The 27945-nt window shown below is 44.4% G+C and overlaps 1 protein-coding gene across 1 annotated transcript in view; it reads right to left on the reverse strand.

Annotated features, from left to right (window-relative positions):
- Positions 1–9830: 9830 nt before the first annotated feature.
- Positions 9831–27945, reverse strand: part of LOC143937504 (PRKC apoptosis WT1 regulator protein-like) — a 96449-nt gene continuing 78334 nt past the window's right edge. Inside the window, exon 7 of the mRNA XM_077460814.1 lies at positions 9831–15735. Within this exon, the coding sequence (XP_077316940.1) occupies positions 15649–15735 (87 nt within the window). The 3' untranslated portion in view covers positions 9831–15648. The remainder of the gene's footprint in view (positions 15736–27945) is intronic.

Genomic DNA, 27945 nt, shown 5'->3' on the forward strand with positions numbered 1-27945 from the left:
GCGCAGAATTTTCACTTCCCAGATCCATGCTCTTTCGGTTTCTACAGATGAGACATGCGGCTCGGGCTCAGTTTTTGGAATCCGCACCACAGTCTGCCCCTAATGCACTTATGGCCATAATCAAGAGCTCTGATCCCCGTAAATTAACCTCGTCCTTCTATGATATGCTTACTACCCCAGTCTCCACCAAATTGGCATACAAACTCAAACCTCGCTGGGAAAGGGTGATAGGCCCTCTGGAGGATGCGGAATGGGAGGAGGCTTTGGAATCCTGTAAGACTGTCTCACCCAAACTTAATGACAGACTGACTCAAATTTATATTATCCACCAGGCATATCTCACCCCCCTGCGGGTTGCCAGATATAGAAACTCTCAATCTACCCTCTGTCAGATGTGTGGGAAGGAGGTGGGTACATTCTTTCATTTAATATGGTCGTGTCCCAAAATACAAGGCCTCTGGGCGCAAGTTGTCACCTTTCTACATGATCACATGGGCTCTCCCGTCACATTGGACCCAAAACAATGCCTACTTGGGGTGCTTCCAGAAACCACAGACAAATACACGAAGGCATTCTTGCATGAGACGCTGTTCTCAGTGCGCAAAGTTATTGCCCAAAATTGGATGCGTCCCATACCCCCTGGGCTGGTGGAGTGGAAGGTGGAGGTCAATAATAATTTACCATATAAAAAGGTTATGTACCGTATATACTCGAGTATAAGCCGAGATTTTCAGCCTCTTTTTTGAGGCTGAAAGTGCCCCCCTCGGCTTATACTCGAGTCATCGCTGTCTGCCCGCTCGATCAGCGTGTCGAGCAGACAGACAGCGGCCATTCTATTCAAAAGCCGCGCCTCCGGCTCCGCCTTCGCCTGTGATAGGCGGAACACTGAATTTCCCAGCAGCCTGTGTTCCGCCTATCACGGACATCGTATCATCCTCGTACTACGGACGAGGATGAAACGACGTCAGTGATAGGCGGAACACAGGCTGCTGGGAAATTCAGTGTTCCGCCTATCACAGGCGAAGGAGGAGGCGCGGCTTTTGAATTTTACAATGGCCGCCGAAGAGGGCACGGGACGGAGGCAAGGCAAGGCAAGGCAAGGCAAGGCACGGCACGGCACGGCACGGGACGGGACGGGACGGAGGCAAGGCAAGGCACGACACGACGGCAAGGCACGGCACGGCACGGGACGGCACGGGACGGAACGGAGGCAAGGAGGCAAGGCACGGGACGGAGGCTCGGGACAAAGGTAGGCTGGACACACACACACACACACACACACACACACACACACACACACACACACACACACACACACACACGGATACACACACACACAGGGATGGGTGGATGGATGGAGACACACACAGGGATGGGTGGATGGATGGAGACACACACAGGGATGGATGGATGGATGGAGACACACACACACAGGGATGGATGGATGGATGGAGACACACACACACAGGGATGGATGGATGGATGGACACACACACACACAGGGATGGATGGACGGACACACAGGGATGGACGGACACACAGGGATGGACGGACACACAGGGATGGACGGACACACACACAGGGATGGACAGGCATGTCTCACCCTCGGCTTATACACGAGTCAATAAGTTTGCCAGTTTTTTTGGGGGTAAATTGGGGGCCTCGGCTTATATTCGGGTCGGCCTATACTCGAGTATATACGGTATATTAACAGAGAATGCCCAACCAAGTATGACAAAATATGGGATCGTTGGTTACGAGACCCCGACACCTGCATGTAAGGTACCTTGAATATATGTTTCCAGATGAGTAGTTTGCCCCTCACTGGGAGTATAGCCAGAGGTCAGGCGGACCCATATGGCTGGCACCGGTTATCACCCTATACCTACTCTTGTCCTCTTTTACATACGATGTTACTCGAGACTCCGGTTTTGGAATTTCTGTGCTTTACTCACTGTACGCCCTTCTGCTATCAGTGACACGTAGGATATATGGAATAATATGTATACGCTTCTTGCCTGTTCTTTATTATATATATGGGTATGTATGTATGTGTATATAAAGTTAGTTAGCATAGGGAGGGGGAGGGGGGTGGAAGAAGTAAGGGGATAAAAAAAGAATAAATAATTATAAAATAAATAAAAAGACATTTGAGAGATGTACTCATAAGCTGTTGTACCTTACCTCGCAATTGTACTTATTGTACTCTTGGTGCCTGTAAAAAATTTTTGTTTGTTATACCTCAATAAAAACTTTTGTTTAAAAAAAAAAAATAATGAATACAATGCATGATCTGTACCAATCACTCACTGCGCTCATTCAGAAAAGGAAGCGGCTGGTAAATGACAAGGGTCTGGGCAGCAGGGGGAATGTACGCTGCGTGGGAGTGATTAGGGCGTGCCAGGGCACACCCCACTGTACACTCCTATGCTTTCATTAGAGTGTGGTCCAAGGAGCTGGGGTTTTAGGTTCCTGACAGAGATTGGCACACTGCATTTCTCTTTACCCACAAATCCTCAATCTCAGATTACACTAAAGAAAAAAATGATAAACTACTATCCAGGTGGTATCGTGACCCGGTCACTATGAACCAGATATTTCCAATGGCTACGGATCTGTGCTGGTGTTGTCACAAGATGAAAGGAACATACCCACATGTCTGGTGGGAGTGTGAATGTATCCTCTCTTTCTGGTTACAGATCTTCTAGATATATACAGAGATCTATGATGAGCCCCTTCCCCCTCTATGGCTTTGTTGTCTATAGTTCCAGGCACGGTTACATTTCAAAAATCTAGCCTGCTTAAGTTCTTTCTCTCGACAGCTAGACAGTTAATCTCAAAACAATGGAAGAGAACTTCTCTCCCACCCTAAGATCCCTATCACACTGGGGTGGTTTTCAGGAGCTTTAGCACTGGAAATAGCCTCTGCTAAGTGCATGAAAACTGCCTCCCATTCTTTTAAGTATGGCTTTTCACACTCAGGAGGTGCACTTGCGGGACGTTCCGAAAAGTCCTTCAAGCAGCATCTTTGGGGGCGGTTTGGGAGCCCTGTATTTAGGGTTCCCAAAATGCCCTGCCCATTGGAATGAATGGGCAGTGCTTCTGAAGCACCTGAAAAGCACTTCGGAAGCGGCGAAACACGGGAGTTTTTAACCTACTAGTCTCTGGTACATTTGGATGCATTACTTTGCAACGGAGAAACTGAGCAATAGACTTGGTCAATAAATTTTGACCCTCATTTGTTCTTTTTACATCTAAATCCAAGAGTACGCATCTCTACTATTATTCCTTATTTCTTTTTTCCATCCCTTCTTCTCTTACCTCTTGCTACACTTTTCCCTTTCGTCTTTTAAAAAAAATAATTCACTTCTATTATTTTCCAATTCTTTTCATGAATATTATTGTGCACTTTTCCTTTATGGGTATTCTGGCTGCGGAGTGAAATATATGCACCATGGGCTGCTCAAAGGAAATTTCCTTTGCCCATTCTCTTTGCAATTCTGTTTAGAAATATAAAAGTTTAATTCCACTCACCCATAACTGTGTTTACCCTCACAGACTGTACACTTTTCCAGATACTGACCCTTTTTTGTGATTTCTTATATTGCAGTTTACTTACTGATTTGTTTAAAATCTTCATGAGTATTTGCATTTACGGTACTCATTATGAGTGCTGGTCTATGTAGTCACCAAACATTTTGTTAATAAAAATTATATTTAACATTAAGCACTTCTTCTAGTCTTTTAAAAATGCACTGCCTAAAATAAATTGGTAAATTTCAACAATACGTTACGCAACCTAGGACAACGACTGGCTTACAGTGCCCCCTTGAGGACCAAAATAGTACAACTAGTATGATACTGACTAATTCTAGCTTGGCTAAGGCTAAGTTTCCACTATTGCGTCCCTAAAGTCCCGAAATTTTGCACCGCAATTTTTTGCCACGATTTAAAGCAATGCCTGTGTATTCTTGAGGTCTATGGACCTCAAGTCGCATCAAAGTGGGACCAAAGTAGTGCAGGGACTACTTTGAAGTCGCTGCGTCTTGAAGTCGCACAGATATGAACGGTACTCATTGAAAATCATGGGGTACGACTTGTCATGCGACTTTTCAGTCCCAAATAGCATGAAAAGTCGCATAGTGGAAACCTAGTCTTAGAGCAAAATGATCCCCCTGTCAGCGGGTTACATTTCAGCAAACAGACTGACAAACAGTTAAGTATAATGCTGCAATGTTTAAAGCTCAACTCTGGACAATTAAAAAAATTATCCCTTGCGATGGGGCTGCACCCGCGCCCGCGCCCGCACGGGTTAATAGCAAGGGTTAATAGCTCATTTTGTACAGGGGAGAGGAGAAATTATTTTACTTACCTGATCTTCCGCTCCCTCAGCAGATAGTGCTCCCCCATGCTCCAGCAGTGGACTGTCCCTAAGCATCATCACGTGCAAGTCCCAAAAATAGACCCTGCTTTGCTCTTGACATCAGGACTCTAGACTGCTGCAGCGTGGGGGAGAAGAAGTCTAGATGAAGGGAGCCGCAGAGGTTTGGATTTTTTTTTTCCCCTAGACCAAAATGAGCAGTTAATCCACACTACTGACAGGGTCACTTTAATATTTGGAAAAGTTTGATGTTGAATATGTGCTTTAGTTTCCCAGTACAAGTTCAAGTTCAAGTTCAAGGGCAGCACAGTGGCGTAGTGGTTAGCACTCTCACCTAGCAGTAAGAAGGGTCACTGGTTCAAATCCCAACCATGACACTACCTTCCTGGAGTTTGCATGTTCTCCCTGTGTCTGCGTGGGTTTCCTCTGGTTACTCCAGTTTCCTCCCACACTCCAAAGACATGCAGGTAGGTTAATTGGCTTCTGTCCAAAATTGGCCCTAGTATAAGAATGGGGACCTTGGATTGTGGGCTTCTTGAGTGTAGGGACCGATGTGAGTGTGCAATGTACAGGGATAGGGACAATTGTAGACACTCACTCAGGTTGAACTGGATGGACTGGTGTCTTTATTCAACCTTGCTAACTATGAAACTATGAAACTAAGTTCACTTCAGGCTGTGACTTGACTATATGAATGTGACATTAAAGTCACACTAGGCACCGCATATAAATATTGCTCCCCTGACAGGCCTACTGGTTGGAAAAGTACAGGTATGAAAGCCATGTCTGTATTTCAAACCCATGTGCAAAAGGAATACTCAGATCTTGCCCATCAACACTTTCGCTGCAGCACCCGTGGACCTCTTTTTTGGGATAGATATAAGCCCTATTGCCTTTCAAAGGTGCACTGTGTTGCTACAAGTCACTACTGTCCCCTAAATTATGGTGAAAATTGTTAAAATTTGGCAAATTTTTAAATGAAGGCAGTTTTTAAGGATGCAGTGGGCTTTAATCTCCCTGACTTTATAATTATGTCAGATTTCTGATGCTGAATACGGTACAATTATTTTACATGGAAATTCAGCGTTTTATATTGTAGGCCTGTAATTCTTAGGAATAACTCACTTAAATCTGTCCAAACAAGACCTGGTCACTATAGTAGATATCTCGGGTATGATAAAGTTTGAAACACAAAATCAAAAATTATAATATAATAAATAACTATACATAATGATGACAAACAATAATATAATAATAATAAAAATTATTCAATAATGTAATCAAATCAAAAACACTGAAATTTGCTCAGTTGCAGAATTGTCGCTTTCATCAATTTCATTGTCGGATGACGAATTTCCCCTCAAATCACTATCACTCAGTTCTGCAAGTGGTTCTAATTTATTATCACTGTTTTCTTGTTGGTCTAAAACCACTTTTGATGTAAAGGGACAGTTTTGGTTGCTATGGACAATCTCCAGTTTCCAGGCAGAAAGAACAGTATTTATATTATAAAACTGCATGCAGGACACCGGACAAACCACTAGGGACAAAGGGGATGTGAAATAAATTGATACAGTAATGTAATGTGTAAGATTACAGTGTACTGTATATGTATTGTGCTACTTTTTGAATCTGCCGCCGTTCTCTGTCCCCGTGCATCGCAATGCTCACAGGGAATGGAGCTCAGCTCTGTGATGAACCGAGCGGAGGACACAGCTCGCACATAGAGCGGGGAGACATTGCAGGATCCTGGACACAAGGTAAGTGAGCTGTACCTGGATCCTGCGATGTGATCTCGAGTGTGGCTCGGGGTTACTGCTTTTGGCGCTGAAAATCCACCCCGAGCCACACTCGGGAATACCGTCAAGGAGGTTAAAGACTTCTTATTGTATTGCTTTTTGTGTGTGTGTGTGTGTGTGTGTGTGTGTGTGTGTGTGTTTATTTTTACAAGAAGCAAAAACAAACAGTGAAAAAACATTAGCATGAATGAAGTTTAACATGCACTATGCATTATCAAATGCAAAGAAAAGAAAAAACACAATTTAAAAGAACAATAAATGAAAAACGAAACAATCCTAAATAAAAAAACAACAACACACACACACAAAATAAGTAAAAAAAATACTACCACTAAATAAAAAAGAAAAATCATAGTTTTTTTTTCAAGCTTCACCTAAGCAGCTTAATGAAAGAAAGTTTAAATTTTTGTGGCTATATCGCTTTTATCAAAAGTCAAGACACATTGGGGGGGATTTACTAAAACTGGAGCACTCAATATCTGGTGCAGCTGTGCATGGCAGCCAATGAGCTTCTAACTTCAACTTGTTTGATTAAGTTTTGGCAATAAAACCTGGAAGCTGATCCTATGCAGAGTTGCACCAGATTTAGCATTCTCCAGTTTTAGTAAATAACCCTCATTGGATTACTTGGGAAGACTAGATCATGTTTGAGAAACCTAGTACCTCATCATAGTGTTTCAGATTTTTGTGGAACACAATTCCATAATAGAATATTTACTAAATTGTATTATCAATTACTTTATTTTCTCAATTTTAATTCATACAGTGTATAGATAGATATATCTATACACAACGATCAGCCATGACCACTGACAGGGTAAAGTGAATAACACTAATTGCCTTATTGCAATAGCACCTAAAAGTGGGTGGAATATATTGGGCAGCAAGTGAGCATGTTGTCCCTGAAGTTGAAGTGTTGAAAGCAGAGAAAAAAAGGCAAGCATAAGGATTTGATTGACTCTGACTAGGGCCAAATTGAAATGACTAGACGACTCGGTCAGAGCAACTCCAAAACAGCAGCTCCAAAGGTAGTTCTAGGAAAGGAAACCCGCAAACCCATGACAGGTTCATGGGCGGTCCTAGGTTTACTGATGCATGTGGGAAGCGAAGGCTGCCTGTGTATTCTGATCCAATAGAAGAGCTACTCTCAAATTGCTGAAAAAGCCAATGCTGGTTCCCGATAGAAAGGTGTCAGGACACACAGTTCATTGCAGTTTGTTGGGTGGTGGGATGCGTAGCCGTAGACCAATCAGGGGGCCCATGCTGACCCATGTCCACAGCCAAAAGGGCATACAATAGGCACATGAGCAATGGAAGAATGGAAGAAGGTGGCTTGGTTTGATGAATCATGCTTTCTTTTACATCGTGTGGATGACCAGGTGTGTGTGTGTGTGTGTGTGTGTGTCGCTTACCTGGGGAAGAGATGACACCAGGATGCACTATGGGAAGAAGGCAAACTGGTGGAGGCAGTGATCTGCTACTGACGACTTGGTGCTAGATACTACAGCATTCCTTCAAAGGTTTAGCCTATGCCTTGAAGAGCCAGGAGTGTTTTGATGGCAAAGGGGGGACCAACTCAATATTAGGTGGGTGGACATAATGTTATGGGTGACCAGTGTGTGTGTGTATATATACAGCATATATATATATATATATAGATATATCTATATATAGTATCTCACAAAAGTGAGTACACCCCTCACATTTTTGTAAATATTTTATTATATCTTTTCATGTGACAACACTGAAGAAATTACACTTTGCTATAATGTAAAGTAGTGAGTGTACAGCTTGTATAACAGTGTAAATTTGCTGTCCCCTCAAAATAACTCAACACACAGCCATTAATGTCTAAACCACTGGCAACAAAATTGAATACACCCCTAAGTGAAAATGTCCAAATTGGGCCCAAATAGCCATTTCCCCTACTGGTGTCATGTGACACGTTAGTGTTACAAGGTGAATGGGAAGCAGATGCATTATGAGTGTCTTTAAAGTTTAGGGGCCCCGTGTGTCATGACATCACTGGGGGAGGTAAGTGCTACTGTATCAGGTGTCCCTACATGCTGATTTAACTTGCCAGCACTATGCGTCAGGGTACCCCCCTCCCCTCTTACAACCACAGCTTCTGTTTAGATAAAACTTAAAGCGGGAGTCCACCAGGACTCCGCGTTTTTTTTTTTTTTTTTTAAAAGCCAGCAGCTACAAATACTGCAGCTGCTGACTTTTAAAATAGTGACACTTACCTGTCCAGCGCGCCCGTGATGTCGGCACCCGAAGCCGATCGCTAGGTCGTCTGTCGGGTCCTGCCGCCGCCATCTTGGGTATGGGAATCAGGAAATGGAGCCTTTCAGCTTCATTTCCCGGTTCCCTACTGCGCATGCACGAATTGCGCTGCGCAATAAGGACGCTCCCCGCTGCCTCTGGGAGCTGTGTGTTTCCCAGCAGGCAGCGGGGCACTTGCGGGAAGGGGCGGCCACTTGCGGAAAGGGGCGTAAGTTACGCCCCTTTCCGCAGAGAGCTGTCCCGGAAGTGGGTGCAGTTACCTGGATTATCCAGGTAACTGCACCCCCCTCCCCCCTGAAAGGTGCCGATTGTGGCACCGGAGGGGGGGAGGGTTCCGATGAGCGGAAGGTCCACTTTAGGGTGGACCTCCGCTTTAAAGTGAGGTGCCCCTAAAAAAAAAAAAAAAAAAAAAAGTCAGCAGCTACAAATACTGCAGCTGCTGACTTTTAATAATCGGACACTTACCTGTCCCAGGGTCCAGCGATGCGGGGGAACAAAGCCCCCCCCCCCCTCGTTCCCCGTGCCGTCATTCGTACTGTGGGCACTCAGCTGTGGCTTCACAGCCAGGCACCCACTGCGCATGCGCGAGCGGCGCAGGGCGCCGTGACACGCTGCACAGTCACCTGGGACATGTGACAGGTCCCAGATGACTGTGCGGCACGAGGGGAAGTGATGTCACCAGCCCGGGCAAGGAAGAAGGCAGACTACGAGGGACCCCCTAGCAACAGGTATTTAGAGGTGAGTAAAAAATTATTTTTTTCCAATTATTTTTTTTTTATTTTTTTTTAAGAATTTAACACCACTTTAAAAAAATTAAAATAAAAAAATCAGCACAAGGGACTATACTTACATTGAATATGAAGTGTTCCTTGTGTTTGTGCCAGCTGTCATAGTTGAAACTCTCTGCCCTCTCAATCAACCCTGCTGCGGGGGTTTGTAGAGCTGGGGGGACCTGTCATAGGCACTCATCAAAAGTGATGACTATCCCCCCTCCATTTACAGAAGTTATATTATAGCTTCTGTGAAAGAGAAGTGTTCTATTAATTGAGGACAGGCAAATGAATGAAAGGTCTGTTTCTTTTTATTGATGGAAGTACAGTTTCTATGAATGAAGGATGGAGGCAGAAAGGGCAGACATAGTGGGCACTCTATTAGCCCCCATAGCACCAGAATATTGCGGTTGTGGGGTATGGGAGGGGGCAGTGGGCAACTATGATAGCAAGCACCAACACAAGGGACACTTCAGTTCAAATTTAAGTACTGACCCTTGTGCTGATTTTTGTTTCGTTTAGTTTTTTTTAGAGAATAAATGCATAAAGTGCTAAGATCATGTAAATCAATAGTAAAAAGAAACCTGCTTAGTATTCAGAAAAAAACATGGTCTTTTATTGCAAATTGTAATTAGTGTTTGAAATCACACACATTTCCACATATTCAAATCAGGGGATTATCCCTGGAAGGCCAGTTAACTATGTAAAGCAAGAAATTACACATTAATATGCCATAAGTGCTACAGAGCAAAAAGTGCACAGTGCTTAAAGCGGACCTTCAGTCATTTTTCATCTTTCCATCTATTAAATCTTCTGCCCTTGTTGTTTTAACTTTGGATAGTAAAAAATTATTTTTTTCTGCCAGTAAATACCTTATACAGCCCACTTCCTGTTTCTTGTCTGGTCATTGGCCTAAGCTTATGACATCATGCACAGATCTCTCTCTCACCCTTGTGAGAGTTTGTCAGGAAGGGGGGGTGAGTCATAAGAGGGCCAATGAGAGCTGCAGATCTGGAGGTGTGTGTAAATCCAGGAAGTGAACATGCAGTAGCTTCAGCTGCCCACAGTTAAAATGGTTGCAGCCAGACTTATTGGAGGGAGATTTCTGCAGCCTATTTGGCAAGTACCGAATCACAGTCTATATCATTCATCGTTGCTTGGATGGATCAGGAACAAGTGAAGGCCTTATCAATTTTATTACAGGAGGATTTGGTGAACTATATTAAATCTTTGGGAGCAATCCATGATTTATCAAGAGAAATGATGATGCATAAAGTAAGGTAACCTGTAGCAAAACATCAAAATTTAGTTTACTACTGTCAGGTTGGTTACAATACTGTTCCTTACTAATTGCCTTTGGTTACTGAAGTCTACATGACTTAAAGTGTAAAAAAAACTAAATGTTATACTTACCTGTTCTGTGCAGTGGTTTTACACAGAACATCCCTGATTCTCCTGTTCTTTGCCCCCCCCCCCCCCCCTCCGGTCCTACTGGCCCCTCCACCTGCTGAGTGCCTCCATAGCAAGCTGCTTGTTCTGGGGACACTCGTGTGTGTTTATTCCTGAGCTATGGGACCCACAGAGGGTGGCAAGGCCCCACTCCCCTGTTGACTGACAGCAGCAGGAGCCAATGACTCTCAGCCAATAAGGAGTCAGAAACCCGGAAGAGCTTATGCTTTCATGCACATCACTGGATCAGAATCAAGCTCAGGTGAGTATAAGGTGGGGCTGCGGGGGGAACTACACACTGAAAGTTTTTGCCCTTAATACAGTGGCGGAACTTTCACGGTCGCTGCAGTCACACTTGCGACTGGGCCCTGCCGTTCTGTCACTGTGGCGGGGGGGGGGGGGGGCCCAGGACCCAGCATCTCCATCTGCACCTCTGGCTGTCCATTTAGAATGCAGTGGGGGGCAGGTGGGAGGTGATGATCGGCAGCTCTATCTTGCCCATGGGGGACGGGATCTCCCTGGGGCTTGTAGTTCTCTTCCTGAGTCTATACAGTGGAGAGGGGAGTGGCCTCTGACCCGAGCATCAGTTTCACTTTTCAGTGTACAAGTGAGTCGGCTCTGCTTGCACACTGTTACTGATACATGTTCAGGTCAGAGGCCCCTCCCCTCCCCATTGTATACACTTGGGAAGAGAACTACTAACCCCAGGGAGATCCCGCCGCCAGTGGACACCATAGAGATGAGGTGTGCTAAAGGTTGGCACAGACAGCGGAGACCAGCCAGGTACAGGGGAACCTCTGGAGGGGGGGCGGCTGTCTGGGGACCCTGATGTAAGGGGAGGCTCTCTGGAGACGATTATGTAAGTAGGGAGGCTCTCTGGGGACTCTGATGCAAGGGGAGGCTCTCTGGGGACCCTGATGTAAAGGTAAGCTTTCTGGGGACCCCGGTGTATGTAGGGCGGCTCTCTGGGGACCCTGATGTAATGGGAGGCTCCCTGGGAACCCTGATGTAATGAGGGGGTCCTAATGTAAGTAGGGCAGCTCTCTGGGGACCCTGATGTAAGGGGAGGCTCCCTGGGGACCCTGATGAAATGAGGGGGCTGGGGGACCTAATATAAGCAGATAGGCTCTCTGGGGACCCTGATGTAACGGGAGGCTCTCTGGTGACCCTGACGTAAGGGGAGGCTCTCTGTTGACTCTGATGTAAGGGGAGGCTCTCCAGGGACCCTGATGTAAGTAGGGAGGCTCCATGGGGACACTGATGTAAAGGAGAGGCTCTTTGGTGACCCTGATGTAAGGGAGGGCTCTCTGCTCTCTGGGGACCCTGATGTAAGTAGGGAGGCTCTCTGGGGACCCTGATGTAAAGGGAGGCTCTCTGGGGACCCTGGTGTAAGTAGGGTGGCTCTCTGGGGATCCTGATGTAAAGGGAGGCTACCTGGGGACCCTGATGTAATGGGGGGGTAGGGGGCCTTAATGTAAGTAGGGAGGCTCTCTGGGGACCCCAATGTAAGGGAAGGCTCTCTGGTGACCCTGATGTAAGGGGAGGCTCTCTGGTGACCCTGATGTAAAAAGGGAGGCTCCCTGGGAACCCTGATTTAAGTGGGGGATATGCAATGATAAAAAAAATATATACACAGTGGGGCAAAAAAGTATTTGGTCAGCCACCAATTGTGCAAGTTCTCCCACTTAAAAAGATACCTCAACTATGAGAGACAAAATGCGGAAACTAATCCAGACAATCACATTTTCTGATTTTTGAAAGAATTGATTTGAAAATTATGGTGGAAAATAACTATTTGATCACCTACAAACAAGCTCTCACAGACCTGTATCTTATTCTTTAAGAGGCTCCTTTGTCCTCCACTCATTACCTGTATTAATGGCACCTGTTTGAACTTGTTATCAATATAAAAGACACCTGTCCACAACCTCAAACAGTCACACTCCAAACTCCACTATGGTGAAGACCAAAGAGCTGTCGAAGGACACCAGAAACAAAATTGTAGACCTGCACCAGGCTGGGAAGACTGAATCTGCAATAGGCAAGGAGCTTGGTGTGAAGAAATCAACTGTGGGAGCAATAATTAGAAAATGGAAGACATACAAGACCACTGATAATCTCCCTCGATCTGGGGCTCCACGCAAGATTTCACCCCGTGGGGTCAAAATGATCACAAGAACGGTGAGCAAAAATCCCAGAACCACACGGGGGGACCTAGTGAATGACCTGCAGAGAGCTGGGAGCAACGTAACAAAGGCTACCATCAGTAACACACTACGCCGCCAGGGACTCCGATCCTGCAGTGCCAGACGTGTCCCCCTGCTTAAGCCAGTACATGTCTGGGCCCGTCTGAGGTTTGCTAGAGAGCATTTGGATGATCCAGAAGAGGATTGGGAGAATGTCATATGGTCAGATGAAACTAAAGTAGAACTGTTTGGTAGAAACACAACTTGTCGTGTTTGGAGGAGAGAGAATGCTGAGTTGCAACCAAATAACACCATACCTACTGTGAAGCATGGGGGTGGCAACATCATGCTTTGGGGCTGTTTCTCTGCAAAGGGAATAGGACGACTGATCTGTGTACATGAAAGAATGAATGGGGCCATGTATTGTGAGATTTTCAGTGCAAACTTCCTCAAATCAGCAAGGGCATTAAAGATGAAACATGGCTGGGTCTTTCAGCATGACAATGATCCCAAACACACCGCCTGGGCAACGAAGGAATCTGCATGGAGGAATGGGCCAACATACCAGCAACTGTGTGTGACAACCTTGTAAAGACTTACAGAAAACGTTTGACCTCTGTCATTGCCAACAAAGGATATATAACAAAGTATTGAAATTAACCTTTGATATTGCCAAAATACATATTTTCCACCATAATAAGCAAATAAATTCTTTCAAAAATCTGTGATTGTCTGGATTTGTTTCCACATTTTGTCTCTCATAGCTGAGGTATACCTATGATGACAATTACAGGCCTCTCTCATCTTTTTAAGTGGGAGAACTTGCACAATTGGTGGCTGACTAAATACTTTTTTGCCCCACTGTATATATATATATATATATATACATACACACACATACACACACACACGTATATTATATACATGTGTATGACTTTCTTTACTTCGCTGCTATGGGCTCTAGCCCGAGATCTTTTGTAGACCCAGCAACACCCCTGGTGGGGGCCCTTCTTGGTTTCTTGCACCAGGGCCCTGAAGATTCTAGTTACGCCTCTGCTTTCATACATAGAATGCATGAAGGTAAAAAAACTTCAGCCTTTAGAATCATTATACGTACACTGTACACTGCCTTCCTGAGTAAAGCTAGCCATTATCTAGTACAATTTTGCTTGAAATTTTTAGATTTTTCGAATTCTTATGCCGCGTACACACGGGCGGACTGTATGGCGTACTTAGTCCGTCGAAACACATTTCAGCGGACAGTCCGCTCGTGTGTGGGCTTCAGCGGACTTTTTCAGCGTGCAGTCTGGCGTACTAAGTATTTCGGATTTTTCGAAATTCTGTCCGTCGTTCTTTGGTTTCAGCGGACAATCCGCTCGTCAGTAGGCTAGTTCGACGGACTAAGAATGGCGCATGCTCAGAAAGGATTTACACGGCGGAAGGGTGCTTTGCTGTGTATTGGACTTCCTATTTCTAGTCCCGTCGTACGTGCTGTACACGTCATCGCGCAAGCTTTCGACGGACTGTTTGTGCATCCGTGTGTGGTCAAGTCCGTTCAGTCGAAAGTATGACGGACTGTCCATCGGATTGTATGACGGACTAAGTACGCCATACAGTCCGCTCGTGTGTACGCGGCAATAGTATCGATGTTTGTTTTTGAGCGCTGTGACAAGGAAATTCAGGATACAAAATGGGAAGTTTAGTTTGTAGTTTTCATTCAGCAAATTATTTGCGAATGGCATTCACCAAATCTTTGAATGTACTGAGAATTTTTGTAGGAATATTAATTTGCAAATCTATTAGTGTATGGTCAGCCTAAGGCTTCATGTACACCAGCAGCTCCCGGCAGCTTCATAAACGTTTTTTTGCCAAAGTTCCTAAACTCAACTCCATAAATGCCTATGTATCCATGTACAAATAGGCTTTTAGCAGACTTTAGGAGGTTAGATGAGGTTAAACCTCCCTCTCCTGAACGTAGAAGTTTTGCGTTCAGCATAGGAATGTTCTGACTACCAACTGCGGCAAACCGCAAATCGCAGGAAAATCACAATAAAAATGTGGCTTGCATTGCTTACCACATTTTGCGTTTTCTCATGACCGCAGTCAGGGTAGTTTAGTGTACATGTAGCCTAAGGATGCAAGAATGTTATGACAAATGGTGTCCATTTGAAGTGGACCTTGCACTGAAATGCAATGAATGAACCTTATGTAACAAACTGTTTTGGGCAGCATGTTAGCAAATGAGTTAGCAAATTAGTGGACCTAGCTTGGAGTACAAGGTCTTCTTTAATGTGAAGATACAAACATGGCATACGAATCAGTGCATTTAGGCAAACCTCATGCTGCCTATATCCTAACTGCTAAAGCAACAAAGTATGATTGTACAGTTATCCCATCATTGGGGAATGTCTGTCTGTGCTGACACTTATGCAAAGGCTCTAGCTATACTGTTATGCAATGCACTGCTCTTTGACTGGAACAACAAACCAACAGCCCTGTGAAAAAAAAATATAAACCTCAATAGCAAATGTGTAAACCAAGCAGCACTTTGGAAATTGCAGCAACTTTGTTTTTCTTCTACATCATCATTGAACCCATGTATCCAAGAGTCTCCTGGGTTCTTCTAAGTTCTGCTCATTCACCATACAACCTGTGTGTCTTCCCTTCAGATTCATCAATTCATTACAGTCCTGTCCTGATTGCCAACTGAATTTTTGGACCTGGTGAATGAACAGCTTTTTCTATCACCATTTGGAGAGAGGTCCCAGGCTATGGTCTTAGCTGCTCAGTTGGCCCATCATCTTAAGAAGCATTTGGTTTTCTTCTTTCAGTTTCACGTTATCATCTCCGGCTTTCTTCATTTTCTGTCATGAGAATTGGTACAGCTTAGAAACCATGAAATCACATCAACCGCTCACCTGACTACTCCTGCCCTTCCGACTGTCCAACATGACAAGCCAAAGAATCAAAGACAGCATCAGAAATAAGCGATCCCTCACCTTAAGTGTTACAGATGCATTTCTATCCTTTAAGTACATATACAGTATGTTTATGGTTATATATATTAAAGAATTTGGAATTCTGTTCAGCCAGTCTTATGACATACTCACATCTGCCACACTCTACAGACAGGTGACACATGTATTTCCTAATTCAGCAAGTCAGCATTCTGTGTCACCTCTCTGCTTCCAGTTTGTTCCTTAGATAATAAGGCACCATCATCACTCTGTCCATAGGCATGCGCACAGGGTGTGCCGGGTGTCCCCGTGACCCCCCCCCCCCCCCCCACAGCGCTGCTGTCTTCCCTCACCTCCTCTCCCGCAGAATGCTATGGAGGATCGTTTCAGAATGGAGAGTGGGAAGCAGCCAGTAAATATGTAATTTACCAGCCCCTTCCTTTTCTAAATAAACATAATGAGTGATTAGTACCAATCACTCACTGTGTTCATTCACAATTGAAGCATGGTAAACAACTCACATCTTAGTCGATAAAAAAGGGCATGCAGGAAATCATTCTGCTCAGTCCTCAGGCTCTCCCAAGTAGTCCTGGTGGATTGGCAGTGTCTGTTGGCATGCCTGTGTGGCTGGAAAGCAATAAGAAGTGGCTAACCGCTGCATTAACCTGCGTTGAATGCAAGATGGCGCCGGACCGGAAGTGATGTCAATACGGAGGCCTACATGGCCTTTTTTATCAACTAAGATGTGAGTTGCCATTTGTCTTGTTTTTAATAATTTTGAATTCCAATCACACTACACTTAGCCCTTGTACACACGGTCGGAGAATCTGTCGGACCGCGTCGTCAGATAATCCGACTGTGTGTGGTATGCATCGGACTGATTCCGTCCGATCCAAATTTCCAACATGTTGGAAAGATTTCCCGACCAACTGGGCTGGACGGACCTAATCCGATCATGTGTACAGCATTTTCATCGGACCAAGTGCCACGCATGCTCAGATCAAATTCCTACATGAAAGCTATTGGCTACTAGCCTGAATGTAGTCCCATCGTAACGAAATTACATCATCACGTTCTGAAAAATCGGATTTTTCGCCAACTTGGCCCGACCGTGTGTATGCAACAGTTTCGGACACAATCCGTCGGACTAAATCCGACGGGCAAAATCCGACAGATTTGGTTGGCAAAATCTCCGACCATGTGTACGTGGGCTTAGTCTGGTGCCCCTCTGTATTTCCCCTTAGTATTGGGAGGAAACTATTTATTCTAAAGCCCCATACACACTATCAGTTTTTCTGCTGAGTTTTTCCTTCAGATTTACCAAAACCATATAATATGAGGTCAAACCTTAGGAGTTTCAATTTGTATGCAATCAGGCAGGCCCTTGTACTACATGGTTTTGGTAAATCTGAAGGAAAAACTCAGCAGAAAAACTGATAGTGTGTATGGGGCTTTAGGTCCCTAAAGAAGACGCATGTCCACACAATGAAGCTGGATGAGAAACTGTTCAATCTTTAAATTGTGCAAGAGGTTCTTTACTATTAAAGTGGTAAGGATGTGGAACTCCCTTCCGCAGCTGGTGGTGTCAGCAGAGAGTGTAAATATATATATATTTTTTAATATTCTAGTTCTTAGTGAACATAAAGAACAGGGATATCAAAACTCGTAGCAACACACAGGTTGAACTAGATGGATTGGTGTTTTTATTATACTTTACCAACTATTTAACCCATTCCTGCAAACATATATATGGGACCCCACTGCACTGGCATTTATTCTGTGGGTCCACATATATGCGTATCTCCCTTTCTGCTGGGAATGCACTCCCAGCACAGAGAGCTCCGGGCCCCGTACTAACAATTAGGACTCGGATCTCTGTGAAGCCTGACCCTGTGTTTTTCCTCTCTCTGTGAATGGAAAGGAAAGATACAATGTATGTTTCTTTACAGAGCGGAAAAAAAAAGTGTGTGTAATAAGAAAAAATTAGACAAAATAAATAAAGAAAAAAATACCTAGATCAAGGTTTGCTCTACAGTAGGTCAGTGACAGGGTTAGTGTTTGGGTGTTTGGGTCAAGTGAGGGTCAAAGGTCAGTGTCAGTATATTTTGGGCAGGATTTTTTTTCTTTTTAAATTAGTATCGCCCCCCCCCCCCCCCACGCACCAGAACATCCAAACAAGAAAAAAATGTGTACACACAAACACCGTTAAAGTCAATGGGAAACGAACATGAAAAATCAAAAGTGCTCATTTTAAACGCTTATATGCATGTTATGGTCATGAAAATTGTTTGGGAACCTGGGTCCTGGGGACATGTATCAATGCAATTTTATTTTTATTTTTTTAAACTGACGTTTTTTCAGGAGCAGTGATTTTTTTTTACCGCTTAAAGTGAAACAATAAACATGAATATTCCTTTAACCACTTCCCGACCGGCGCACGACGATGTACGTCGACAGAATGGCACGGGCAGGCATATTGGCGTACATGTACGTCCCTGCCTTCCCGCGGGTCGGGGGCCCGATCGGGCCCCCGCCCGGTGCCCGCGGCGGTCGGTATTCGTTCGGGAGCGATCCCGGACGAGGGGACGGCCATTCATTCATGGCCACCCCCTCGCGATCGCTCCCGACGAATGAAAATGCTCCGTGACATCACTTCCTCTCCTGTAATGTAAACACAGGAGAGGAAGTGATGTAATCTCTCCTCCGTGTCGGTATTTTTCGTTCCGACACCGAGGAGAGAGGATCGGTGAGTTGCACCAACACGACACTACACAGTAGAACATGCCAGGCACACTCACACCCCCCCGATCACCCCCCCAATTACCCCTGCCCCCCAGTCACAGTGACACCAATGTCATTTTTTTATTTTTTTGCATTGGTGTCATTTGTGACTGTAATAACTGTTAGAGCAGTTAGGGTTAGCCCTTTTTAGTTCTAATGTACCCCCCTAACCCCCCCAATAAAGGTTTAACCCCGTGATCACCCCCCGTCGCCAGTGTCACTAAGGCTGGGTTCACATTGCAGCGGTTTATGAGAACGAATGTGATTCGCACCGCACTGCAGTGCAAATCACATCTGATCTCTGTGCGATTCGAGTTCAGCCATTCGCCGCACCCGCCACACCCGCCGCACCCGCCGCAAATTCGCACGGGACCCTTTTTTTGGCCCGCAGCAGAATCGGATGGCATGGGTGTTCACACCATGCGATCCGAGTTTGCAGATCGCACTGCGATATGCGAACTGATCTGGGGGTGTCATTAACATTTCACTGACACTCCCAGCAGTTCGCATAGGGCAATGTGAACTGCCGCCGGGAGGCATGCGATGCGGGAACCCGCCGCGGATTCGTGGCGTTCCCGCATCACTCCAGTGTGAACCCAGCCTAATAAGCGATCGTTTTTCTGATCGCTGTATTAGTGTCACAGGTGACGCTAGTTAGGCAGGTAGGTATTTAGGTTCGCCGCAGCTTTTTATAGCGCCAGGGACCCCCATATACTACCGCATAAAGCCCCCTGATTGCCCCCTAGTTAACCCTTTCACCAGTGATCACCATATAACTGTTACAGGTGACGCTGGTTGGTTAGTTATTTTTTTATAGTTTCAGGGCACCCGCCATTTATTACCTAATAAAGGTTTAACCCCCTGATCACCCAGCGGGTGTCATTTGTGACTGTAATAACTGTTAGGGCAGTTAGGGTTAGCCCCCTTTAGTTCTAAGGTACCCCCCTAACCCCCCAATAAAGGTTTAACCCCGTGATCACCCCCCGTCGCCAGTGTCACTAAGGCTGGGTTCACATTGCAGCGGTTTATGAGAACGGATGTGATTCGCACCGCACTGCAGTGCAAATCACATCCGATCTCTGTGCGATTCGAGTTCAGCCATACATATAGTATGGCTGAATTCGTGTCGCACCCGCCGCAAACTCGCACGGGACCCTTTTTTTGGTCCGCAGCAGAATCGGATCGCATGGGTGTTCACACCATGCGATCCGAGTTTGCAGATCGCACTGCGATATGCGAACTGATCTGGGGGTGTCATTAACATTTCACTGACCCTCCCAGCAGTTCGCATAGGGCAGTGTGAACTGCCGCCGGGAGGCATGCGATGCGGGAACCCGCCGCGCATTCGTGGCGTTCCCACATCGCTCCAGTGTGAACCCAGCCTAATAAGCGATCATTTTTCTGATCGCTGTATTAGTGTCACAGGTGACGCTAGTTAGGCAGGTAGGTATTTAGGTTCGCCGCAGCTTTTTATAGCGCCAGGGACCCCCATATACTACCGCATAAAGCCCCCTGATTGCCCCCTAGTTAACCCTTTCACCAGTGATCACCATATAACTGTTACAGGTGACGCTGGTTGGTTAGTTATTTTTTTATAGTTTCAGGGCACCCGCCATTTATTACCTAGTCTCACTAGTGTACCCCTAAATTTAGGGGTGTCTACTTTCCAAAATGGGGTCATTTGGGGGGGGTTTGTGCCATCTTGGCATTTTATGGCCTTCAAAACTATAACGCCCTTAGAAAGCCTGAAGGCGGTGCTTGGTTTTCGGGGCCCCGTACGCGGCTAGGCTCCCAAAAAGTCCCACATATGTGGTATCCCCGTACTCAGGAGAAGCAGCAGAATTTATTTTGGGGTGTCATTTCACATATGCCCATGGCATGCGTGAGCAATATATCATTTAGTGACAACTTTGTGAAAAAAAAAAAAAAAAAAAGTTTGTAAATTTCCCGCAACTTGTGGCAAAATATAAAATATTCCATGGACTCAACATGCCTCTCAGCACATAGCTTGGGGTGTCTACTTTCTAAAATTGGGTAATTTGTGGGGGTTTTGTGCCATCTTGGCATTTTATGGCCTTCAAAACTGTAATAGGTAGTGAGGAGTGAAGTCAAATATTTACGCCCTTAGAAAACCTGAAGGCGGTTCTTGGTTTTCGGGGGCCCCGTACGCGGCTAGGCTCCCAAAAAATCCCACACATGTGGTATCCCCGTACTCAGGAGAAGCAGCAGAATTTATTTTGGGGTGTCATTTCACATATGCCCATAGCATGTGTGAGCAATATATCATTTAGTGACAACTTTGTGAAAAAAAAATAAAAAAAAATTAAAGTTTATAAATTTTCCGCAACTTGTGGCAAAATATAAAATATTCCATGGACTCAACATGCCTCTCAGCAAATAGCTTGGGGTGTCTACTTTCTAAAATGGGGTCATTTGTGGGGGTTTTGTGCCATCTTGGCATTTTATGGCCTTCAAAACTGTAATAGGTAGTGAGAAGTGAAATCAAAAATTTACGCCCTTACAAAGCCTGAAGGCGGTGCTTGATTTTCGGGGGCCCCGTACGCGGCTAGGCTCCCAAAAAGTCCCACATATGTGGTATCCCCGTACTCAGGAGAAGCAGCAGAATTTATTTTGGGTTGTCATTTCACATATGCCCATGGCATGCGTGAGCAATATATCATTTAGTGACAACTTTTTTTTTTTGTCATTATTCAATCGCTTGAGGCAAAAAAATAAAATATTCAATGGGCTCAACATGCCACTTATCAATTTCCTTAGGGGGTCTACTTTCCAAAATGGGGTCATTTGGGGGGGTTTTGTACTGCCCTGCCATTTTAGCACCTCAAGAAATGAGATAGGCAGTCGTAAACTAAAAGCTGCGTAAATTCCAGAAAACGTACCTTAGTTTGTAGATGTGACAACTTTTGCGCAAACCAATAAATATACAATTATTGACTTTTTTTTTACCAAAGACATGTGGCTGAATACATTTTGGCCTAAATGTATGACTAAAATTGAGTTTATTGGATTTTTCTAATAACAAAAAGTAGAAAATATCATTTTTTTTCAAAATTTGCGGTCTTTTTACGTTTATATCGCAAAAAATAAAAATCGCAGAGGCAATCAAATACCATCAAAAGAAAGCTCTATTTGTGGGAAGAAAAGGACGCAAATTTTGTTTGGGTACAACATTGCATGACCGCGCAATTACCAGTTAAAGCAGCGCAGTGCCAAATTGTAAAAAGACCTCTGGTCATTTACCAGCAAAATGATCCGGTCTGAAAGTGGTTAATACCGTTTTCATATGTGGGAACTACTCACATATGCATTTGCTTCTGCACGCGAGCTTGGCTGGACGGGGTGGCGCTTATTTATTTGACCTTTTATTTTTTATTTTTACACTGTTCTTTAACCACTTAATAACCGCCCTATAGCCGAATGATGGCTACAGGGCGGTTTCTTAACTCTGGGAGGCCGTCATATGACATCCTCCCAGAATTCCGCTCTCGCGCGCCCCCTGGGGCGCGCACTCGAGAGCATCCGTGACCGCCGGGTCCACAGGACCCGGCGCATCACGGATCACGGTAAATGGCCGCTTATAGCGGCCGTTTACCACGTGATCGCTCCGTCAAATGACGGAGCGATCACTTGTAAACAAACCGGCGTCATGTTATGACGCCGGTTCCTTCCTCCCCCTCTCTGTACCGATCGGAACAGCGGAGGGGGAAGAGATCGGTGTCAGCAGCGATGTGGGCTGCATCTGCAGTGCCCACATCGCTGCTCACCAAAAATTAACCCCTCAATTCCCTGCAAATACTCTGCAATACCCTGCCATTACTCTGCATTACTCTGCAATACTCTGCAATACCCATTTACCAGCAAAATGGTCCGGTCTGAAAGTGGTTAAATATCATGCCTGGGGGGTGTCTATAGTATGCCTGTAAAGTTTTACAGTGTAAAATTACAGCGCAGTTTTCCTGTGTTTAGAACAGTACCACAGCAAAATGACATTTCTAAAGGAAAAACTGATCGAGGCTGTAATAAATTGTCGGGTCTCGGCAATATGGATAAAACTCATTGAAAAAAAGGGCATGGGTTCCCCCCAGTCCATTACTAGGCCCTTTGGGTCTGGTATGAATATTAAGGGGAACCCTGTGCCAGATTAAAAAAAAATGGCTTTAGGGTCCCCCCAAAATCAATACCGGACCCTTATCCAAGCACCCAACCTGGCAGGCCGCAGGAAATGAGCGGGGATGAAAGAGCATCCCCCCTCCTGAACAGTACCAGGCCACATGCCCTCAACATGGGGAGGGTGCTTTGGGGTCTGACCCCAAAGCACCTTGTCCCCATGTTGGTGGGGTCAAGGGCCTCATCCCCACAACCCTTGCCCGGTGGTTGTGGGGGTATGCGGGTGGGGGGCTTATCGGAATCTGGAAGCCCCCTTTGACAAGGGGACCCCCAGATCCTACCCCCCATGTGAATTGATAATGGGGTACATTGTACCCCTACCATTTCCCAAACAAGCTGTAAAAAATGGTAACAAGACAAGAGACAGCTTGGGACAAGTCCTTTATTAACAAAAATGGCCAGCGATGTAAATTCACGCTGCCTGACGGAGCGAAAGAAAAAAAAAGCCGCAACAGTTCCACCTCCATGGGAGGCTCCCGCCGAGTGACACTTCTTCTGGGTAACAACTGTTATAAAGCTGAGGGTGGGGCCACCCGGTGACGTAAGCGGGTGACCCCCGCCCCCCTCTGACACCATGGGGAAGCCATTGGGCAGCATGAATTTACATCGCTGGACATTTTTTTTATTTTTTAATAAAGGACTTTTCCCAAGCCGTCTCTTGTCTTCTTTACCATTTTTTACCAGACCTCAAAGCACCCTCCCCATGTTGAGGGCATGTCGCCTGATATGGTTCAGGAGGGGGGGGCGCTCTCTTGCCCCCCTCTTTTCCTGCAGCATGTCAGATAGGATAAGGGTCTGGTATGGGGGGACCCTATTCCATTTTTTTGGGGGGCCCCTATTCCATTTTTTTATTTTGGCGCAGGGTTCCCTGGTATGTATTTTGGGGGGGACCCCCACACTTATTTTTATCTTTATTTATTTTTTTTAATTTTTGTTTCAGGGTGCCCTTTTTTTCAATGAGTTTTATCTATATTGCCGAGACCTGACAATTCATTACAGCCGCGATCAGTTTTGACCACTTTCAAACCACCACACGCCGATATACGTCCTAAATGTCCAGTGGAATATCGTTGTTATGGCAGCAGCTAGCTGCCATAACCCTGGTAGCCTCGTCTTCGGCCGGTGGTCCGTTTTCTGATAATAGTGGTCTCTGTGGTGGATTCGCTGTGAGATCAATTTTATCGGTGGCGGGAGAGGGACCCCCCTCCCGCCGTGCTCTTACCGGAGCCATTGGCATCAACGGAGGCAATCGGATCTTCTCCCTTCCTGGATATGGCGACGAGTGAGGGGAAGATGGCCCAAAACTTCACTTCTGCCCATAGCTCTTAAAGGGCCGTTTTATTTTTTTATTTTTTTTAATGCCAAAAAAATGTTCTTTTATTTTTTTATTGCATTTTAGTGTAAATATGAGATATGAGGTCTTTTTGACCCCAGATCTCATATATAAGAGGTCCTGTCATGCTTTTTTTCCTATTACAAGGGATGTTTGCATTCCTTGTAATTAGAAGAGGGAAGGTCTGGACAGCTGCATGCCAATAAAAACGCCTTTATTGTGCAAAATAACAAAAGTATAAACCACAGCAGCGTACAGAATTAAAAAAGTGACGTATTTCACAATCTCAACAGTGCTTAGTCATAGCTATACAACCACAAAACTAAAGTATGTTAAACACGTGATCAATTGTGCAACTAATTGAAGCTAATCAATAATTTAAATGAAATGTGGTTAATAACAAACGTGTGGTTGAGTATAAGGGCACATATGTGTATCCAGGTGAACTAACTTAAAGTGAACCTGAAAAATGAAATAGTTAATTGCTGGATGAATGTGCATGTATAGTGCTATCAAAAAATTGTGATTATTATTATTGTATAGTGTTACTCATTCATATACATTGCATACATAATAAATACATCATTAAAGACATTTACATATATAAAGTGCATTTGTGTAAAAAGGAAAAATATGTGTCTGTATCTATATAATATGTGTACAATGAAACACTAAATACCTAGAATATATGTATATAGGTGTAAATATGAGAAATAAAAATGATTTGTATACGCATATTAAAAAAAAAAAGTAATACATATGTGATATAAAAACATAAATTAAAATGTATACATCAAATACATGCACAAAATTCATTATGTGCATCCATATTCATTCATTTAGTAGCCACAAGGAGTTATAAAATCCGATATGAAAAAAATGCAATGGTTTAAATGTTTTGATAATGTAATCATTTATGATTACATTATTATCAAACCATTGAATTTTTTTATGCTTTAGTATATATTTGTAGAAAAGTTTTGTGGTTGTATAGCTGTGAGTAAGCACTGTTGAGAGTGCGAAACGTGTCAGTTTTTTATCCTGTGATTTATACTTTTTTATTTTGCACAATAAAGGCTTTTTTATTGGAGTGCGGCTGTCCAGACCTTCCCTCTCCTAACTGCTATATGCTTAGCCTGCACCTGATGTTTCCACCTTGAGGAGAGTGCCATTTCCCCACCTTTCCTTCCCCAAATGTTCCTGGATTTTACAATCCTTTTTAACCACTTGACCACTGGGCACTTAAACACCCTTAATAACCAGACCAATTTTCAGCTTTCGGTGCTCTCACATTTTGAATGACAATTACTCAGTCATGCAACACTGGACCTATATGAAATTTTTGTCCTTTTTTTCACACAAATGGAGCTTTCTTTTGGTGGTATTTAATCACCGCTGAGTTTTTTATTTTTTGTGCTATAAAAGAAAAAATACAGAAAATTCTGTAAAAAAATGAATTTTTCTTTGTTTCTGTTATAAAATTTAGCAGATTAGTAATTTTTTCTTCATAAATTTTGGCCAAAATTTATACCACTACATATCTTTGGTAAAAATAAGTACAAATTGGTGGATATTATTTGGTCTTTGTGAAAGTTATAGAGTCCACAAGCTATGGTGCCAATATCTGAAAATTGATCACACCTGAAGTACTGACGGCCTATTTCAATTCTTGAGACCCTAACATGCCAGAAAAGTACAAATACCTCCCAAATGACCCCTTTTTGGAAAGAAGACATTCCAAGGTATTTAGTAAGAGGCATGATGAGTTTTTTGAAGTTGTCATTTTTTCCCACAATTCTTTGCAAAATCAAGATTTTTTTTACTTTTTTTTTTCACAAAATTGTCATATTATCAGTTTATTTCTCACACAGCATATGCATACCACAAATTACACCCCAAAACATATTCTGCTATTACTCCCGAGTACGGCGATACCACATGTGTGAGACTTTTACACAGCGTGGCCACATACAGAGGCCCAACATGCATGGAGCGCCATCAGACGTTCTGGAGCACCCAGGACAATTCTGACATTTCTCTCCTACATGTAAAAATCATCATTTATTTGCTAGAAAATTACATCGAATCCCAAAACATTATATATGTTTTTTTAGCAAACACCCTGGAGAATACAATGGTGGTCGTTGCAACTTTTTATCTCGCACGGTATTTGCGCAGCAATTTTTCGAATGCTTTTTTTTAAAAAAAAAACTGCTTTGTGCTTAAAAAAAAAAACACAGTAAAGTTAGCCCAATTTTTGCATAATGTGAAAGATGAAGTTACACCGAGTAAATCAATACCTAACATGTCACTCTTCAAAATTGCACAGGCTCGTGGAATGGCGCCAAACGTCGCTACTTAAAAATCCCCATAGGCGACGATTAAATTTTTTTTTTACTGGTTATATGTTTTGAGGAGGTCTAGGGCTAGAATTATTGCTCTCGCTCTAACGTTCGCAGCGATACCTCACATGTGTGGTTTGAACACCGTTTTCATATGTGGGCAGGACTTACGTATGCGTTTGCTTCTGCATGCGAGCACATGGGGACAGGGGCGCTTTAAAAAAATAATAATAATTTTATTGTTCATTTTACTTTATTTATTTTAGTTTGACATTTTTTTCCCCCCAAAACATTTTTTTGATCACTTTTATTCCTATTACAAGGAATGTAAACATCCCTTGTAATAGGAATATGGCATGACAGGTCCTCTTTACAGTAAGATATGGGGTCAATAAGACCCCGCATCTCATCTCTAAGCTGGGAAGCCTGAAAAAAAAAAAAAGATTCTGGATTTGATCGTATTGGCGAGTCCGTAGAAGCACCGGAGGGCGGCGGGAGGGGGGGGGTGTCTATGGCTGGGTATTGCAGGGTATCACCGACTATGGCTGGGTATGGCTGGGTATCTCAGAGTATGGCTGGGTATCTCAGAGTATGGCGTTGCAGAGTATTGTGTTGCAGAGCATTGAAGGATATTGGAGGGTGTTGCAGAGCATTGCAGAGTGTTGCAGGGTATTGGTGGGTGTTGCAGAGCATTGCAGAGTGTTGCAGAGCATTGCAGAGTGTTGCAGGGTATTGGCGGGTGTTGCAGAGCGTTGCAGGGTATTGCAGAGTGTTGCAGAGTATTGCAGGGTATTGCAGAGTAATGCAGAGTATTGCAGAGTATTGCAGAGTAATGCAGAGTATTGCAGAGTAATGCAGAGTAATGCAGAGTATTGCAGAGTAATGCAGAGTATTGCAGAGTATTGCAGAGTATTGCAGAGTAATGCAGAGTATTGCAGAGTAATGCAGAGTATTGCAGAGTATTGCAGAGTAATGCAGAGTATTGCAGAGTATTGCAGAGTAATGCAGAGTATTGCAGAGTAATGCAGAGTATTGCAGGGTATTGCAGAGTAATGCAGAGTATTGCAGAGTAATGCAGAGTATTGCAGGATATTTCAGAGTAATGCAGGGTATTGCAGAGTATTGCAGAGTAATGCAGAGTAATGGCAGGGTATTGCAGAGTATTTGCAGGGAATTGAGGGGTTAATTTTTGGTGAGCAGCGATGTGGGCACTGCAGATGCAGCCCACATCGCTGCTGACACCGATCTCTTCCCCCTCCGCTGTTCCGATCGGTACAGAGAGGGGGAGGAAGGAACCGGCGTCATAACATGACGCCGGTTTGTTTACAAGTGATCGCTCCGTCATTTGACGGAGCGATCACGTGGTAAACGGCCGCTATAAGCGGCCATTTACCGTGATCCGTGATGCGCCGGGTCCTGTGGACCCGGCGGTCACGGATGCTCTCGAGTGCGCGCCCCAGGGGGCGCGCGAGA

Source organism: Lithobates pipiens, unplaced genomic scaffold (genome assembly GCF_037356315.1).
Source record: "Lithobates pipiens isolate NorthernLeopardFrog02 unplaced genomic scaffold, aLitPip1_a1.2 Scaffold_10, whole genome shotgun sequence".
In the NCBI taxonomy this organism is placed as follows: Eukaryota; Metazoa; Chordata; class Amphibia; order Anura; family Ranidae; genus Lithobates; species Lithobates pipiens.